The 18,514-nt window shown below is 34.4% G+C and overlaps 2 protein-coding genes across 2 annotated transcripts in view; one reads left to right on the forward strand and one right to left on the reverse strand.

The window, feature by feature from the left end:
• Positions 1 to 1,090: 1,090 nt before the first annotated feature.
• LOC142340886 (uncharacterized) overlaps positions 1,091 to 18,514 on the reverse strand; it is a 50,617-nt gene continuing 33,193 nt past the window's right edge. Inside the window, exon 5 of the mRNA XM_075391654.1 lies at positions 1,091 to 2,102. Coding sequence (XP_075247769.1) covers positions 1,233 to 2,102 — 870 coding nt within the window. The 3' untranslated portion in view covers positions 1,091 to 1,232. The remainder of the gene's footprint in view (positions 2,103 to 18,514) is intronic.
• LOC142340632 (uncharacterized) lies at positions 2,629 to 17,230 on the forward strand. Its single transcript, XM_075391326.1, has 8 exons — positions 2,629 to 2,785; positions 4,690 to 5,100; positions 7,459 to 7,610; positions 9,936 to 10,091; positions 10,618 to 10,818; positions 11,121 to 11,277; positions 11,988 to 12,130; positions 17,005 to 17,230. Exons 1-8 carry the CDS (start codon positions 2,645 to 2,647, stop codon positions 17,228 to 17,230), a joined length of 1,587 nt encoding a protein of 528 aa, XP_075247441.1. The 5' UTR covers positions 2,629 to 2,644.

Below are 18,514 nucleotides of genomic sequence, written 5' to 3' on the forward strand. Positions count from 1 at the left end.
TGACCCAATTGGAGTTGAAAAATAAGCAGTTGCAGATTTTTAATATTTTCTGTGATTAGACTATGTTTTAACGCTTGCGAAACCACTTTCTTGTTAAATTTTTGAGTTTTTTGCTTTGGCCGTTCTTTGTGCAGTTGCCTGACATTATGGATAATGACAGTTCACTATTGCTTCCTATGAAGGTTATACTTAAATGTTTTTTAAATAAAGACATCTAGTTTTTGTTGTAATTATTGTTTGCATTTATTTGATTTTTATGTTTTCCTTGTCCAATACACTCATTAATGGCAAGTCTAATGGGCCCTCTAACCCAGCATTATTTTTCCCTTAGTTGTTTGTTGAACGACATGTGAAGTTTTGAAAGTTTTCTATCTCTTCCTCATTTGGTAGACAATTAAGTCAAAATGTGAATAAGCGGGGTCGGAACATTTTGTGCGGACGCACATTACCGAGCTTCCTTGTTTGTTTTAAGTCCCAAATAATTTTTTAATTTAATACTTTTTTAATTCATATTTGCTTGTTTAGTATTTATTAGTCTAGAAATTTTTAGTGTTTTTGTGTAATAGGTTGCTCGGTGTTGGAAGCATTTCAACTTTGACAAAAATTACTCCTCTTAAAAGTTCGGTTATTCATGGCGGAGAAAACTATAGTTGAGAAAATTGTGATTTCTTAACCTCTTCAACCCTTAATTTGCAAATCTGCAATTTTTCTATTCCTAATCTCTTCTGCAATTCTCAGTCTCTTCAGCGATTCTTAATCTCTGCCTTGAAAAGGTTTATGCAGATTACCATTTTCACTGTTATATGTTGTCAAAACTTAATAACAAATCATAAAGTGCAACGAAAATTTTGGACCACAGTTATAACTCTTCTGACAACCTAAGAAATGTTAGTCTCTTCTGGAAGAAAAATTGACTTGCTTGATTTTGAAACAAGATTAACGAGTTTATGAATGATTAATTTATGAGAAGACAAAAACCGAAGTAAGTTGAAAAAGAGTTCAACTTTCTTGTACCTTTTACTATGCTGTACTGAATTGGGCAAAGCCACACAGAATGAAGTCACCTATCATAATTAAAAATTAATCATAGGTTATTCCGCATTTATATTTTCCATTCCGTGAATTTGATGTTAGAACAATTCTTCGTTAACACTTTGTTAATTCTGCGCTTGGTTCTACTAAGTTGTTCATTTTGCGTTTTTAGAGATGCTTGTCTACTTCTTGATGCTTGTCTACAAATCCATTGAAAAAATTGATGGTAGAAGATTCATACCTTGATCCGTCTGCGGTGACACACTTTGAGCACCTCCCGAAGCCTCATTCGAAGGCAATCCCAGGAACCCAACCGACTGTAATACTGGAAAGCCATATCCGGATGATTGGATGTCTGGAGTTATCGGGTACGGGTTCGGGCCCGTCGGCTGGCGAACCCGAGACCCTATGGGTTGTTGAACACTTGACGATGCGGGTTCTGATTGGACTCCTGGAGAAGTCGGAAGAGGCTCTCCTTGTCCCTGATCGGACGCTATGCTTGTACCTAGATCTTGAAAGACGTTCTCTAGGCTTGAACTACTTTGATTGAGCTGATCACTGCTTTCGCTTTCACTTGTTGAAACGCGTCGGGCGACTATGTCGTTGCTTGAAACTTCTCCCCCTGAAGGAGTTGTTAGCCAAGCGGATCGAAGATTTCGCCGTCGAATTCTCTTCTTCTTGTGTCTTTTGTCCATAATGTTCTGCGCTCCGACCAGTTCAAAATTTGAGTTTTGATGTAATAAAAGTAGTGTTTCCTTAGCAGGCGCAGGTCCGCGATAGTACCCCATAAGTTTAAACTGGATGTTATACGCAAAGAGCTCGAGTAGGTCAGCCAAGTCGTCCGTGTGAATAGGTCCCTGCCATCCCCGATAAGAAGGAAGTTTTTGCAACATATGGAACAGAAATTTGCAAAACATTTTTAAGTACTGGTAGGGATGGTTGAGATTGACAAATTGTTTGTGGTAACTGGCGACTGTAACTAGATGTCGATTGCATGTTGCACTATTGAGGTGCTGTCTACCAAATTCATTCAGTGTCATGTATCGGTTCGATGGTTTGGGTGCAAAGTCCTGAAAATACACGTGAAAATTCGGTCATAACCTTTAATAGCGCGGCTACTAGGTTAATTATAAAAAGAATCATCATTATTAAGAGTAGACATTGGGGGCCTTAACAACTCTGATCAGATTTCTGCTCATAGTAAAAATCATAATGGAAATTCTATGATTCAGTACTGAATTACTATGATTCTGAGATCCGGGTAATTTTTTGTTGATTGAAATAACAGTACGAAACTAATTCAATTAGATTAAGATTTTGCTTGCTGTTTTATCGGAGCTCTGATTTCTAAGGTTTGTGGTACGATCAAATATTGATATAACGATAGTCCATGCTGTAACAAAAATCAAAAATTGAATCAAGAAAACAATAATATCGTTTTCTTCATTCGCAGAGAGGGGTCAGAAAAATAAACAATAAACAAAAAAATAAACAATAGAAATCGAAAACATTTCATAATGCTAATGTTCACAAATTTGCACTTATTGGATTCCCGTGAAGTTGATAATGTTTAAGCCATACATATAAAAACATCTAAAGCGAATCAATACTAATGAAACTAAGTTTGAAGTCATTCCTAAAACTATTTATAACTGCGTTGCCTTTTTTAGTACTAATGTTTAATCACAATCGGGATTTTAAATCTCACTCGAGATCTTCACTTTTGTATTTGACAAAAGAATTCTCTAAACCGGTGAGTATACAGTCTGCCTTAACTAATAAAATTTTTGTTCAGTTTAGGATTATTGACCAATACTATATAAATATTTTGCTTATCTCTTCAATTAGAGCCGTGAAAATTGTCTACCAGAAACTTACAACTTCATACGATACATTTGAGATAATTAACTTATCTACTATCGGTAAAAAAGAAAAAGGGGTTGTTAAGTTTCGATCGCGAAGTACAGCTCTCGAAAACTATTGAAAATTTGATTCGGATCTATTATGTACTTCTCACTCCCCGTGACCTAAAGTTTACATTAATCTTTTCGCACCCAAAAGACATCCTAACACTCTTTCCGACAATTCTTAGTTGGCATCTGGTGAGTTCTAAAAGCCCCCTGGACAGATGGAGGTGGGAAGGAGCATAACAGGCGTCTACGCGTACCAAGTTTTTTGAATAAATTTATTCAATTCCATAGCTGGTTATTTCAATTTGTTTATATTAATACTTTATGAAACTAGACTACACTTACGCGTACTTAATCCTTAATTGTTCTGCTGTAAGTGTCTGTGAAGCTTTTCTTATGTCGGTTGCGGAAGAGGCTTGTAATGAGGGAAATCTAGGCGGGGTGGGGTAGATCTAGGCAGGGAAGGAGGCAGGGTAGGATAACTTTCATTTTTTCCAATAATCACTAAGACCCAGCGCATACTTATTTATTAACATTGACGTAAATCAGGGTCTTTCCCATTATAGCCCCCTCCCCCCCACACAAATTTATACCCCCCCCCCTTATGCATTACGATGCAGAGGTATACCCCAAAATTTCCGCCTTAGTAAAATTGGCTCGGAAATGAAAAACATAAAATCAAAGAAATTAGATGACATCCTTTGTATCTTACTTTTCGCAAAAGGGGTTTCGCGAAATAAAAGAACATTCGGTGCGAAAAGTAGGTAACAAATCTTGTAGCACGTTTCCGCTCAATTTAGGTATCTATTATTCGCGCGTATTTTGAGCATGCAATAAGCACTTTAATAAAGATTTAATTGAAGCTTTCAAAGCTTTAAAGTGCTTTAAATACATGCAACTACAAAACCTGACTTTTTTTCCGAAAAATCCCTCGCACATCAAAGGCTTTGTCTATCAATGTGGGACTGGCCAATTTTAATAAGTAGTAATAAATAGTACTAATAAGTAGTAATAAGTAGTAATAAAGTACTATAAGTAGTAATAAAGTAGTAATAAAGTCCTACTAGTAGTAATAAGTAGGGCTTAATTAAATAAGTAGTAATTAAGTTAGGCTTAATTGCGGATTATATGCGAAATCGAGCTACATTGCGTGCGAAAAATCGATACGTAAATTGAGCGGATGCGTGATACAACTCGCGCGAAAAATAGGTTATTGAGTTTGTACTTGTATTTTGCGGCTAAAATTAGGACACTTTTGCGAACACGGGATACGATATTCCCTTCCATTTTGCCGGTTTCTGCTAAAGTAGCTATTTTCCGCAATATTGTACCACTTTCAATGTATTAACATAGTAAAAACGAACACGAGATACACACATCGGGCATATCCGCCCGTGACGATTTGGGTATGCCTCTGCACTGTAATGTGGTATCTATAGAGGGCGCTATTGGTTATCTGACCACTAAGGTGGGGGGGGGGGCTATAATGGGAAAGACTCGTAAATCGTAACAAAAGAGCGCGAGTCAAACAGGAATCAGTTTTGCTACTATAAAAAGTAGTTCGACTCGGGTTGATAGCAGGGGTAAAGTTCTATGAATCCTCAAAAATCACTTGAGATTAAAGAGTTGAGTTCAACGCTAAGAGTGGCGGTCATTTACCACTTTCACTCCATTCGTCGCCAAATTATACAAAATCCGTTTTTATTTTTTTTTATTCACAATAACGTTTATCTTCTCTTTTCTTTAGATTCTACCCGAACCTCTATTTAGAACAGTCAAATTTACTTACAAAACTCGCAACACCGACACGTCAAGGTCAAAACAAGCACCGAAGATCTCTGACCAATTGAGAGTGCATGTTCTGTCAACATACCACGATACGAGATACACATTGGACTCTAGTTCATACCTAGTCGCTTTTTTACTTATAGAAAACTGTGAAAAACCCAAAAGAATCGCACAGGAAAGCAATTTGCCCTTTCGACCCGAATTGAAGAGTTTGAAATGTGTGATTGGAAATGGGTTCGACCTCAAATCTGAGGTGTCACGACTGGGAGCCTTTTTCCAGTTCGACTACCTCGGCCAAGACTTTTGTCAGATATTCATGAGATGTTCTATAGAGAGTAAATACTCTGGCGCAGATGTGTCTGCATACAAGGTGAGTGAGAGTTAGCGATGTTTCAAAGAAAACAATAAGCTGAGCGGTCTAAAATCTTAGGTCACTTTACGGTTTTAAAAAGGTAAAACTTTAATAACTGTTTTCTTCTCATTTTCCAAGGATTTGCGGTTAGATTTTATTAAATTGACTTTATAAAAAAATATAAAACACTGGTAAAACTACATTTTTTTCGGATATGAAAGTTCTATAACAAACCTAACCGACTAAACGTCGGAAGAACTGCTCTGGAACGACTAATGGGAGCTCAAATCAATTGCAGCCTGCTGCAGTTGGGGGGGGGGGGGGACAAAGAAGTTCAATAGTGGGCTTCAAATAACCGCATTAGAGGCTAATATATACCACTATTAAGATTTAAAGTGAAAAATGGCACCAGTTTCGGCGCATTTTTCATTTGACTTTAAGAATTTAATTGCCGCCAATTGATTTCAGCTGCCCTAAATTGTGATTGACAGGGAATTTTAAATCACTGCAGTCGGGGGGGGGGGGACAAAGAAGTTCAATAGTGGGCTTCAAATAACCGCATTAGAGGCTAATATATACCACTATTAAGATTCAAAGTGAAAAATGGCACCAGTTTCGGCGCATTTTTCATTTGACTTTAAGTATTTAATTGCCGCCAATTGATTTCAGCTGCCCTAAATTGTGATTGACAGGGAATTTTAAATCACGAAAAACGCAAAAAGTCAAGGACGTAAAATCACTCGAAAAATCAAAACGGTCAAGCAAAAATTTTGCATAAAAAGACACACGTTTACAATAACTGTTTCTCTACGATAGCAATAAAAAACTTCTTCAGGTGTGTAAATTTTATACAAATTTTGTCATAACTGAACTTCTATAGCCACAAAATTCTTCACTAATGGACCTTTTATGAACACTATTCCACCATAAAAACACAACGGTTGTATTTTTCCGAGTCATGGTTTCTACGTGAGGCCTTTTGAGGTTCTTAAACCACAAGGGAAAATTATTTGCCCGTTTTTCATGAACCCATAGACAAGGAATCAGATTTCAATTTTGATCTCCCATTCTCGGCCGGAAATTTTTTATACAAAATTAGATGTCATGAATTTAACCACAAACACCAAACTACTAAAAAACACTTGCTTTTTAATCTGTTTTTTTTTTAATTTTTGCGTTCGGCTGAAGCATTTTAAAGGATTTCTATAAAAATTTCATTAATAAAAACTTTAATAAAAATTTTATGAAAAGTTTATGAATACTATTCTTCACAGACGCTATAGTTGGAGATTGTAAAATTGTAAGACTTTTTAATTGTCAGTTCAACTCAGGTACGATTTTAAAACGATTAAAAAATTAATTTTTTCTCATAAATATTAACATAACTGTTTCTTGAAAATGAAATGAAAAGGGGCAGAAATGAGAAGTAAATTTTCTCCAAAATATCTATCAACGAAAAAAATGAAAAATTTTTCAGATTGTAATTGTCAAACAATGTCTGGACAAGTTAATGAACTTAAACCTCCTGTAGTATCAGACAATTTTTTTTCAAAAACTAATAGTTTGAAACCGAATTATAATACTCTTTCTAAGTTATAGCTTTTGTACAAATTTCTAAGAAGTTGAAGATGGAAGAGATATAAATCCTTCACTCATCACAATTTTCAGCTTCTTCCGTGGTTGTGTTTAAACAGAATTTTTATTCATTTTGAGGAAAAGTCACAAAAAAGCGCTTAAAGGTTTTTAAAATATGTTCTTGATAATTTTTCAAAAATATATAGAAAATTAGATATAGTTTTTTTTTGATATAGCATAACCATTTTTTATAATGCTGAACAGAGTTTTAACACCTGGGCAAGATGCTTAATAACCGAAACTTTTCTTGGCTTGAATAATTTCTACGTAACGGGACCAATCTTTTTTGGACAGTTTTTTGGACAATGAAAATTCGCGACTTACAAACAGCTTTGACTGTTTCGAAAAATGAAATTTGTTGAAAAGCATAGCTTTGATGATCTATTATCTCATCTGCTTCTTTTTTCTCAATTGTTGAAATAATTGTTTATTTGTTCAATCAATATACAGAGATATAGTTTCCCAATTTTGCTGTCTCGATTTGTGGCATTTAGATGTGAATTAAGAAAAAAGAGAATGTTTAATGAGAAACTCATGGTTTAAATTTATTTGCCCACATAAAATTTCTGCATTTTTTTGCGTCTTATGTGTACCAACAAACTGCAGTCGAACTGTAACTTTCTAGTATTTTTCAACTTAAAGTCTAAATCGCATTTTAAAATTTAGATCAGTGTTAGTCGTCTACAGGAAAGTTATCAATAAGATACTCCGATTTGGTTTTGCCATATACTACTGCTTCAGCTAAAGTTCCTGAATCAGACTTCAATAGACTCTTTACCCGTAACCCCGATGAAAAGAGACTGGGCAAACAGACAGTCAATTGGGTTCTGTGGATCCAACTGGTATCACATTAAGGGCCAAACTGTAACCGACCCACAACACCTGATCGAATGGTGAGAAATTTCTGTACCTTTGCTATTCCAGGCTTTGACCTTCGAGAGACCACGCTCAAATAAGCTATCAAATAATAGAGTGATAACAGATTGCAGGATCCATAACTGGTTGAACCTATCGAAAAGATTCTTTGAATTAAATTTTCTGGACCAAAAAAAAACATTTTGTGCGCTGGAGCGTCTGAAATTTAATTTAACCGGGAACGCATTAAGCATAAGTTACGGCTCAAGTGATTTCAGATGCACCCCCGAAAAAGATCTCATACGAGTCTAGGCCAAACCAATTAATGGGCGACGTTCAACCCATCTTTCTATAGAGATTTCATATCACGCCAAGCTCTGAGATAGCAGAGACCGAAAACATTCAGTGACAAAACGGGGATGCCAAAAATTTTCGCATAATTGAAAAATGGTTCCCAAATTTATGACAGCTAATGGAAAATATAAAAGTCATCCCTTGAAAAAAGGTGCTCTAAGCAAAATCCAATCTACAGGCGACGCTAATGACAAGCAGACGGAAACGAAGGCTATTGCAGTAGTTGAAATTTGCGCCATGAATGCTAATATCGAAGCAAATAGAAAACCAATCCACGCCTTTCTAATTTTGATGACACGTTAAAGGAGTCTTAGTTGAAATTATGCACAAACATTCTCAACTTAAGAAAAAGTTAAACCGCCTAATTTCTCCCTCTATGAAGAACTGTCTCCCTCAGATTAATTTTTTGGCACGGTTAACGCAAGAAATTCTGAAATTTAATTGGCAAGAGAAAAAGTTGACTGTAAACAAAAAAAAAGCGCTCATTTAATAATTTAGAGCGTGCTAATTTGACTCAGAACGCCCACAAGACTGGACTTGAGTACCTTTGAAATGGTTCCGTCGGGGCTTAAATTATCTTTGGACGAACAAAAAATGTTTAAGAAGTTTTAAACAGGCAAAAATTTTGACTCAAAAAACTCTTACCAGAAACAGTCTTGACGTTCCAACCTTTTTTCCTCCAGCTTAACTTGAGAATTTTTTCATACAAATTTTACGCAAATTTTCATTTTTGTTGCAAAATATGGCAGCCGTGTTATTTCACTTCCCTGTTTGAACGCTAACAAATAACCTTAGTTATCATACTAAGTCGTATATGATACCAGAAAATATTAGTAAGTCATCTGTAATTTTACAGAATCATAGCAATCATACTAAAGTTGTTAATTGTTATTAGAAAACATAAACAAACCATAAAATTTTATCGGGACCATGAAATTCGTCAAAACATTTTGCTTGTCCTAAATAACAAATATAAAGTTTTTACTTCGTAGTAGTCATATACCGAACATTTTACGTGCACAAAAACTCATTATATTCTGTATGAGGACGTCAGGCAATTCAATTTGTTTGTCACCGAAACTTTAGGAAACTTTTGAAAGAAATTAAATTAAGAAAAACTCACTTACTTTGATCTGTATTAGATCAATCCTAAGCACATCAATGCGTCTGCACAGTAAAGCTTTTCTGCTTTATGCGAAACACAATTGTGTGCCGGTAAGACCCAAAAGACAAAAACCAAACTTAAAGACTTATATTCACACTATGCCACAAATAACAAAGCAATTTTTGTTAACGCTCGTCCCTGAGGAAAATTGCTTCTTTACTAGAGTGTTTTACATTTTTAGTGCAAATCAAAGTCACAGAGGTCATTAGACAATTGAAAAATTCAACTGCTGCAGTCGCACAAAAAATGCGCTGAGGCATATATCAATAGTAAATGTACAAAACTACTAAAAAATACTATCAATATTCTAGACTACCTTCAGTTGCATTGATAAACATAAACCGACAAATGTCGGAAGAATTGCTCTTGAACGACAGGCGAGGCAATTTTATTCAGTAGCTGTAGCCTAGATCAATTTTTCTTTATGGGATCAAAAAACCTCTCCCCCGCCGTGATTCGAACCACTGACTTCACGCTCCACAGCCTCAAGCACTAACCACTGTGCTACAAATCACTGACCTCTGATCTTCTGCAACCGATTTTATATTAGCTTTACTTCGGAGCAATATAGATCACTCAAAAATGAAGAACGAAAGCGTGAAAAAGTCACTTGAGAAGTCAAAGAATGTTCTAGAAGAAAAGCGCAAAATTGTCAAGCGAAAAATTTGCATAAAAAAGACACACACGTTTGCAATAATTGCTATGAACTTCGTTCAAGAGCAATTAATTAGCATTGAATTTCTCTGTTAGATATAATTTAAAAAAATACAAATTACTGTATTCAAAGATAAAAGCAATCTGAAAATTTCCAGATTTTTACAGAACCATCAATTCTATTTCTTAGGTTTGAACATCACAGATACCTTGGAGTGTCTAAATTCCACCTTCGAGTTTTCTCAGATGAGTTATCTTCATTGACCTCAGAGACTCTGAAAATTATCAACTTCTACCAAAAATCAGGCTTAGTTGACGTGCTACCGGGACTCCCTGCTCCAACTGTGTAAGAAGTCTTAACATTACAAGAAGAAGTTCTCTTTTCAGAATAAATTTTGGCATTAAAAGGATGCGTCCCAGAAAATCAATAACTTAAATAAAAATTTCCAAGTCCTAATCAAGCATTTTTTTCAAGTCTGCTTACTAAAAAACTAATCAGAGCTGATTTATATCTCGTACTCCAATGTAACATATCAATATAAAACGTGTGAAAAATACCATGATTAGTAAAGATCCGGTAATGATACAATCCGATAATTGATTGTGATCGTAGTGTAGTGATGCGGATCATTTTTACTCTGGTTCGGTTTTGAATTTCATCCTAACCCAGCGCCGTGAAAAAGTTTTGAATAAGAATGTTTGATCAGGGCTAACTTTGCTATAAACGGATGAGCTGAAAAATGTGTGAGAGAGAACCTAGACTTTGAAATGTACAACTTATGCGAAGATCTCTTTGTGAGTTTTTCGTAATGTTACTTTACGCTTCGTTTTTCTGCTTTAAGTTTAAATACCACAATTTAACTCCTGCTTAGAACTAAGCGCCCCAAAACCTCAAATATGACCAATTTGAGCTCTGGTCAGATCTGGCAGAGGTCACAATCACTTCAGCTGATGGTGTTGAATGACTGTCTCTACCGCAACATGTTTAAGTACGACTGGATCCTCATCTCAGACCCAGATGAGTTCATAGTTACTCCAGTCATCAACCAAACATTCTTAACCGGACATTTGAGGTAGGATAGTCAGCACTGTATGTATGACAAGAAGTTTCATTTCATTGCCTAGCTTTCCACTTAAGTTAGTTTTATTTTTTGCCTGCGTAAACTTTCATGATTGATGCCGGATAAGAGGTCATACGGTGTTTTGAGGTCAAACGGGTCTTTTAAAGTTATTGTATCGATTAGTTTTTCTTTACTCGGCACATTAAGCTCAATACATTTCAGAAAAAGTAACAAAAAACTTAATTATCCGCAAGTGGAGTTAAGTGTTTTTAACTTATTTAAACTTATTTAACAACGATTGCCTTTCATTTCAGAGGATTTCAAAAGTGGCTTTTAAAAGACACGCCCAATATTTCCTTCCGAGAAAGGCGCTTCTACACAAACTGTGAAATTTCACAGCAGAACTTGTCATTCAATCACATCTCAGCAAGTTACTTGACAAAGCACAGAAATTTCACTAAGCAGTTCAAGGTCAGTATTACATCTACATCCATTATTCACTAGACGAATTTACATGCCAATCTAGTATGGCACTACAAGAATCATAAAATCTATCATATACATGCTCAATTTCTAAGATCTTAGATTCTGGATACCAACACATTTATTGTAAGATCTTGCAAACGAACTCTCGTTGCGTAGAAAGATCTTGCAAGATAAGCATTTAAAACGTTTGCATTACAATTGTCCTCATGTAAGATCTTGAAAGATTTCGTATAAGATCTTGCAAACTTATTACAAGATCGTAAAAGAGAGGCGTGTAACAACTGGAGTGGTCAAGAAGCAGCATTAGACTACAGGTTTTTAGAAGCCCAATTCAAACCCCGATGTTTATCTTGCCCGACTCTAGCAACATAATTGTACCTGAAGCCTTGCCAGATTTTTTGCAAGATCCAGAAAATATAATCGAAATTTTACAACAATATTATAAAACATGGGTCTAAGATATCAATCATTCTCGTCAGAACCTTTAAGAAATCTGCCAGAACCGAGCTAGAATCTTGCTAGCTCAATATGTCATTGGCGCGAGGTTAAATTGCAGCCAGATCAATTTTCTCTCAAAAAATGTTTCAACGAAGTTTAATGAAATTTTGATTATTTAAACTTTGGTTCATTTGTTCGTTATTATGCAGGTAAAATTTACTGAACGGCTAATTTTTTATACTCAACCATTTTTCCAGATAGATGCAAAAAGAAAGAAATGGAGAGTGTCAAGAGGGAAATCTCTCATCAGTGGTGTCAATTGTTTACGAGTATCTGCACATGCATGTGAACGGAACCTAGATTATGTTGCCCAGCAAAGAAATGAGTCAATATTCACAAGGTAACTTCACTTTTTGGGCAAAATCAGGGGATAAACAATTTAAATCAATTGAGTTTCAAGCAGTATGTTGGTTGCCTTGTTTGCCGACATAGAGTTTTAGCCAACTTGTAAAACTTAAGAGTTAAGCTTAAGCTTACGAGATAAGTTATAACAAATGCGTGTAATATGAGAAATTTGACTAATTCTCGATCTATGCTTTGTTAATTTAAAAAAAAAGAACATTGCTAATTTCCTCCGGTACACATTAGAATAAAAAACAAATGGTAGAAGAGGCAATGTAAGGTTAAGAATATAACATTATGTAAAATTATAAAATGCGATTATAAAATGTTCTCAAAATTTTATATGTACATCATGAAGATTTTTAAAAAAATTAAAGTCTAATGCTCTCAATTTCATCTTTCATATCAGTTACTTTTGGGTTCTTCAAAAATTCTTTCAGTTCTTTTTTTGAGGAAGCTTTCGATGTTGTTTTCAGTCTAATATTAGAAGGCAGACTATTATAAATTGGAATGGCTTGTGCAATAAAAGAATCAATTAAAAATTTATTGTTCTTTCTTATATCGAACGTTATATTTTTTGACCTGTCATGTTGTTTTATTCTCATGGTAGAGAGAGGTTCAGTTTTATAAGCTGGAAGACCGTTGCTGAGTAAGCAGAAAAACATTTTGAGCAATGATATTTCAAGAGAAAAGAGACTGGTAATATTTTGTTGCGAAGTTTGAGATCTGTGGACCGATTGTATTTTCTCCTATTAAAAATGGTTTTTATTCCCCAATACAATTGTTTTTCTAAAGTTGCAACCCTATCAAAATTAAAGCGGAATAATTTAGATGACTTATTACTATTGCATTAAGCAATAAGATTTTCGTTTTCTCTGGTAAACTTTTACTTAGTGTATTTAAAACTTTTATTCCACAAGCCATTCTCTAAAGAATCTTTCTCACTTCTGCATCAATTTTTAGTTCGCTATCAAAAATTACGCCAGGATACTTCACACTTTTTGATTCTGCTATTCTTTCGTTGTCGATATTCAGAACAGTACTTGTTAACCTCTTCCTGGTGCTGAACACAATATATCCTGTTTTTTTTTATTGTTCACAACTAACTGGGACTTTGCAAAAATTGACGATATTTCATCAGTGTCGGATTTAAAAAGAAAAGTGTCGTCTGCATACTGGACGACCGTGCAATCCTTTTCTAAAATTTTTGCTAAATCGTTGACGTAAATGTTAAATAACATGAGTCCTAAAATATTACCCTGTGGAACTCCTCTTTTCAAATTTATCCAATCTGATTCAATTCCATTTAGGACAATTCTTAGAGATGTTTCACTCAAATAATTTTCCAATTAAATTGATAGCATGTTCATCAAAACCTATATTTTCAAGTCTTCGTAACAGTATTTTGTGATTTATAGAATCAAAAGCCCTTTGAAAGATGTAAAAACGCACCTGTAACACTTTTGTTCTTGTTGAGTTCAAATTCTATCTGTTCTGTCGATTGCAGGATAGCATCATTTATTGAAGTTTGTTTTCTATAACCAAATTGACTAATAGACAATAATTGCTCACTTTCTAGGAAACTTGTGATCTGTGAATTGAACGCCTTTTGAAAAATTTTTGACAGAGCGGAAGTGACAGAGATTGGTCTACGATTGAGTGGGTCTTCGGGATTTCCTTTTTTGAAGAGTGGAGTTACACAAGTTTTTTTAAGATACCCTGGAATTTTTCCTTCTGTAATGAACTGATTAATTAGATAACATAGTGGTTCTGCTAGCGCTGCTTTAACATTTCTTATTGCCAAAGCTGGTATTTGTGTAGGACCAAGTGGTTTACTTAATGAATCTATGAGCACATTTGTTTCCTTGGCTGTTATATATTGGAATGTGAAACACTTTCTCGGAGCAGTTTTAGGAGGAATGTTGTTTGTTTGTTGTAAGCCAATAAACTCTCCTAGAGTAGAAAATCTGTAATTTAGAAGATTTGCAATTTCCATAGGCTTTGTTATCTTATTATCAAAACTGTTTAATAAATAGTGAACTCAGGACTGAAGTTTTGTGTGAACACGTGATATTTGGTATGATTTCGTTCACTTTTAGTGTAATTGTTCTTCAAATTATGATCTTTTTTTAAAAAAATTTTTCCTTCAAAATTAATTTTCACGCCACAAAGGGAATCAATTTCGTTTTCCTAACACACGAAAGGTGATAAAAGACTAGTCTGGTCTCATAGGGAAGTTTACTCCAAAAAAATTCGAATTTTATGTGAGAGCTGTTTTTTTGGAAAATTTCAGCTTTGTTGGGTAACCTCGAGACTGGTCACTTTGCACATTGATGTTTGTTTAATGATACAATTGATTTGCAGTAAAATAAAGCCTAATGAAATAAAAACAAGTTTCAAGGAATCGCACATGGCTTCGACTCTGAGCTTTTGTATTTTTTAATGATATTTTGATTTTCTTTTTGAAGTTTCACTGAACTTTGAGAACTATGGCAAAAAATTGTTGACAAAAAGTGAAACTGGTTTTGTAATTAGCATTAGTGAAGCTACTCAGTGCTTTGACTGGACAGCTAATGGCTGTTAAGATTTTATAAATAGTTTTTCGAAATTTTTTTAAATACATTAAGCGATCATATTTTTGTAAACTTGTCAACCTGAGTACTGACAGTATCCCCTTCCTTTCTACTGCAACCTAAATTAATCTGTTTAGCGGTTTGTGACTTCGATGCCACAAGATTTCAAAAACAATTTTAAAATTTTTGGATAATTTTGTATTTTTCAATACTTTTGAAATTTTATAACATTATCCTAATTAAGATAGCTTCCGTTTGTTCAAGGAAGTCGTTCAATGGATCACAGATAAAGTTTTCAGCGAAAAACTTATTGTTTAAATGGCTTCGACACTTTCTTCTCGCACTTTTCTACTGATTTTTTGGTTATTGCCTGCATTTGTTGTTGTTTTGATAGTCATAAGACTTATTGTGATATCTTATTGACTACCCATGCATGACAAACATCTTTGACGTTCTATCAATTCTTGACTGAGCGGATTTGTTGCATTCTCTTGAAAGCTATGGAATTTAATGGCTGTTAAGACATCAAAAATAATTTCTCGAAAATTTTTTTTGAAAATTAACCAATCGTAAATTTATCTTCGTGAACTGTACGATCGTCTCAGTAATTACAGACACTCCGTCTTTCCTACTTCAACAAAAATATTCTAATTTGTGGCTTTATCTTCTACTTAATGGTTTGATAAAAATCGATGCGCGAGTTTTCCTAAGTTTTTGGATTTTTGGAAAATTTTTGGATTTGTTTTTGGTTCTTCTGAAATCGCATGATATTATCCTATTAGTGTTAGTTCCAATTGACTTAGAAAGGACGTTCAAATGATCATAAATGAAGTTTTCAAAGAAAAGTTTATAATTTAAATGGCTTCGACACTTTCTTCTCGCACTTTTCTACAGAAAATTGTTGCTGTGTTCTTAGTAAATGACTTATTGTAATGTCTTATCGTATCGATGAATTGTCAATGACCAACATCGTTGTCGTCCCATGGAGCCATAACTCTTATGCTCCCATCGAGCGCTTTTATTTCCTTTTAACCGCTTTGTTACCTAGTCTCAACAAGGAAAATTGCCATCTGCTGTATAGTATGGACAAAGTCAATTTGTGCAGTTAAGGTTTTATACAATTGCATTATGGCGTTTTTACTTGGTGCGTTCAAATTTAGATACTTAGTTTTTGCCGTTAAATTTTTTTTACTTCTTTTATTGTTTCTTTTTTTTCTCATAGTTTTGTCATTGAAAGATCTCGTCTGCGCTGTAATGAGGCATGGCATTATGTAATTCAATAAGTAGTAAAGTTTTTAAACGTTTTCTTCAAACTCAAACATCTACTTTTGTTATCTCTTCATTTGGTTGACAATTAAGTCAAAAGTGTAGATGAGCTCGGGTCGGAATATCATGTGCAAACGCACATTAACGAGCATCCTTGTCGTTTATAGGAAACTCAATCAACGTTCTATGTGATTAAGCAAACCAATTGTTTAGATGTAAGCGATTAATACTTTCTTCAAGCATTTAATCAAGTCAGGTGATTGTGGCACAGTATGGACAGCTGCTGACTAAGAGTAAGGAGCTTTTGGATCGAAACTTTGTCAAACAGTTCTTTTATCGGCCTAACAATTTAATTTTGTGAGAAGTTCTTAGCCGTGACCTTGATCATGGGACAATATGGACACTGGGCCAAATTGAGATGTGTCTTTTTGCAACCTTTAAACAAAATTTTGACTGTTTGGTGGCTTGTTCATCAGAACAGTCCCAACAATAGGCAATATTTGTAAGACAACCAAGAGTTTACCACCAATCCACGCGCCGCGTAGGCGTCCCTTGCCCTTTCCATCAGGCTTTGTTTACGGAAATGATGAAGTCTGAGCTGTTGTCCGTAGAAGCGGTGATTACTGCAGGCGAAAAGAGACAAAAAATAGTGCGAAACAAAAAAAGTCAAGTGCAAATGATTGACATGGGGGAAACTCCTGATCCTGGGGACCACCTAATGCTAGATATTGATCACATATCTTAAAAGAAAATAAATTTTTGACATTTCAAAAATGTTGTAATTTTTACTTTTTTGCTAAATTAAATCTGATAATGAAATCTGCACTTCAAGAGCTTTAATTTGTTGCCCGGCCCTTCTAGCTTAAATTGCTTAAAAGATTTTATTTTTTTTAGTCTTTCAACTTTCAACTGAAGAAGAGAAAAAGATAGCTTGGAATATATATTCCCCCTATTCTGAAGAAATGCTGGAACAATTAGGAATGAGGAAACATAAATAATGTGAATCAAATTCGGAAACTTTATTTCAATTTAGGTCTAAGCGTCACCTTCTACACCTTGAAAAGTTTGCAATTCATCATTACAGACAGGTGAATGGGGTGAGAGGGGGTGGAGAACGAGCCAATCAGAATCAACTGCGCCAATTCTGCTCCGAAATTAACGCACGATCTCAACAGTGGAAAGTTAATAGGAACAATTTAGAAGGTTTGATGGAGATTGGAAATAGAGTTAAGGTTGTCAAAAAGTTGTTGAGACAATAGAAAAAATGTAGATTACACTATTTCTGTATACTATTTTCTTTATAGTTAATTGACTCCTTTATAACTCCGTTTATCCCCACGAGAAAAAGTGAGCATACGAGATAATTATGTGATAATTTTTCAACTTGAAAAATTAACAGAAAGTGAACAGCTAAAAAATGAGTCCATCAAAAAACGGTCGCCTGAACCAAAACATTTTACTGCTGTTCCTCAAAAAGATCCAGTCTTTTAACGCTCGCTATCTTAACGGCTTTATTTTGACCCTGTAAAAATTACAATTTAGAATATATAATTGATGGTAAATTTGATAGTAAATCTGGGTTGAAATTTTTTGATTTAATATCACTGAATACACTCAATTCTTAAATTATCATTACTTAGATTGAAGATTTTAACTCAATACTGAGGCTCGTTAATGTGCTTTTGCACATATTGTTCTGACCCCGCTATAATTTTTTGCTTAATTGTGTACCATATGAAACAGAGTATTCAAGCTCCTCTCGTAGAAGGAATTTAATTTTTTTTAATCTTCAGAATGGACAAGAAAATAATTTAACTGGTCAGAATGTTTGGTACAAGAAAAGGAAACAGATCTTTCTGACACTAAATCTTATTAAAAATCATTTTTATTAAGAAAACACATAATTTTGGCGGCACAAACATTCAATTGCGGATTTTTAGAAACTAATGAAAAAGATCACTTGTTAATTTCTCGGCGCTTGACAAAGTAAAAAAAACAGTCTTGAAATATAATCTCAAAAACTTCAAAAATCAAAGCCCAGCTCCCATCCTGATTAGACGAAAAGTCTTTTATAGTCAACAATGCACACACCAAAAAAAACATACAAAAGTAAAGATCAATTAAATTTATTTTATAAAGGCTCTTTTTTGCATTTTTATCTTTATCCATATAAAGGAGCCACAAAAGTTCAGACTAGAGCTATTTGGACAATAAATAGACTGATTATATGATTACGTAAATTTCAACGAAACATATTGGGTCTACCAAGAAAATAAAAAGAAAAAACATGAGTGAATCGAAAAAAAATAAATTTTGATAACAAAATTCCCAATTCGAACTCAAAACACCACAAAAAGACAATTTTATTTAATTAAATGGTCTTGCCGACATGTCAACAAAGAGACTGAGAAGGCAACAAAACGAAAGACTGTGAAGGCAGCAAAATGAGATACAAAAATGCTACTCTAATTGCTACTTAATTATAAGGAATACACTAGTTCATAATTTGTCGAAACCATTAAAACTGTAATAAAACAAATGAG

This window comes from Convolutriloba macropyga, chromosome 6, assembly GCF_964194025.1.
Source record: "Convolutriloba macropyga chromosome 6, txConMacr16.3, whole genome shotgun sequence".
Lineage (NCBI taxonomy): Eukaryota > Metazoa > Xenacoelomorpha > Acoela > Convolutidae > Convolutriloba > Convolutriloba macropyga.

Bases quoted from the DNA above. Each gene is read 5' to 3' on its own strand.
- LOC142340632 (XM_075391326.1), top strand. From the start codon at position 2,645: ATGAAACTAAGTTTGAAGTCATTCCTAAAACTATTTATAACTGCGTTG. The intron at 10,819-11,120 runs GTAGGATAGTCA...CTTTCATTTCAG, and splicing joins TTCTTAACCGGACATTTGAG to AGGATTTCAAAAGTGGCTTT. The intron at 12,131-17,004 runs GTAACTTCACTT...ATTTCAATTTAG, and splicing joins AATGAGTCAATATTCACAAG to GTCTAAGCGTCACCTTCTAC.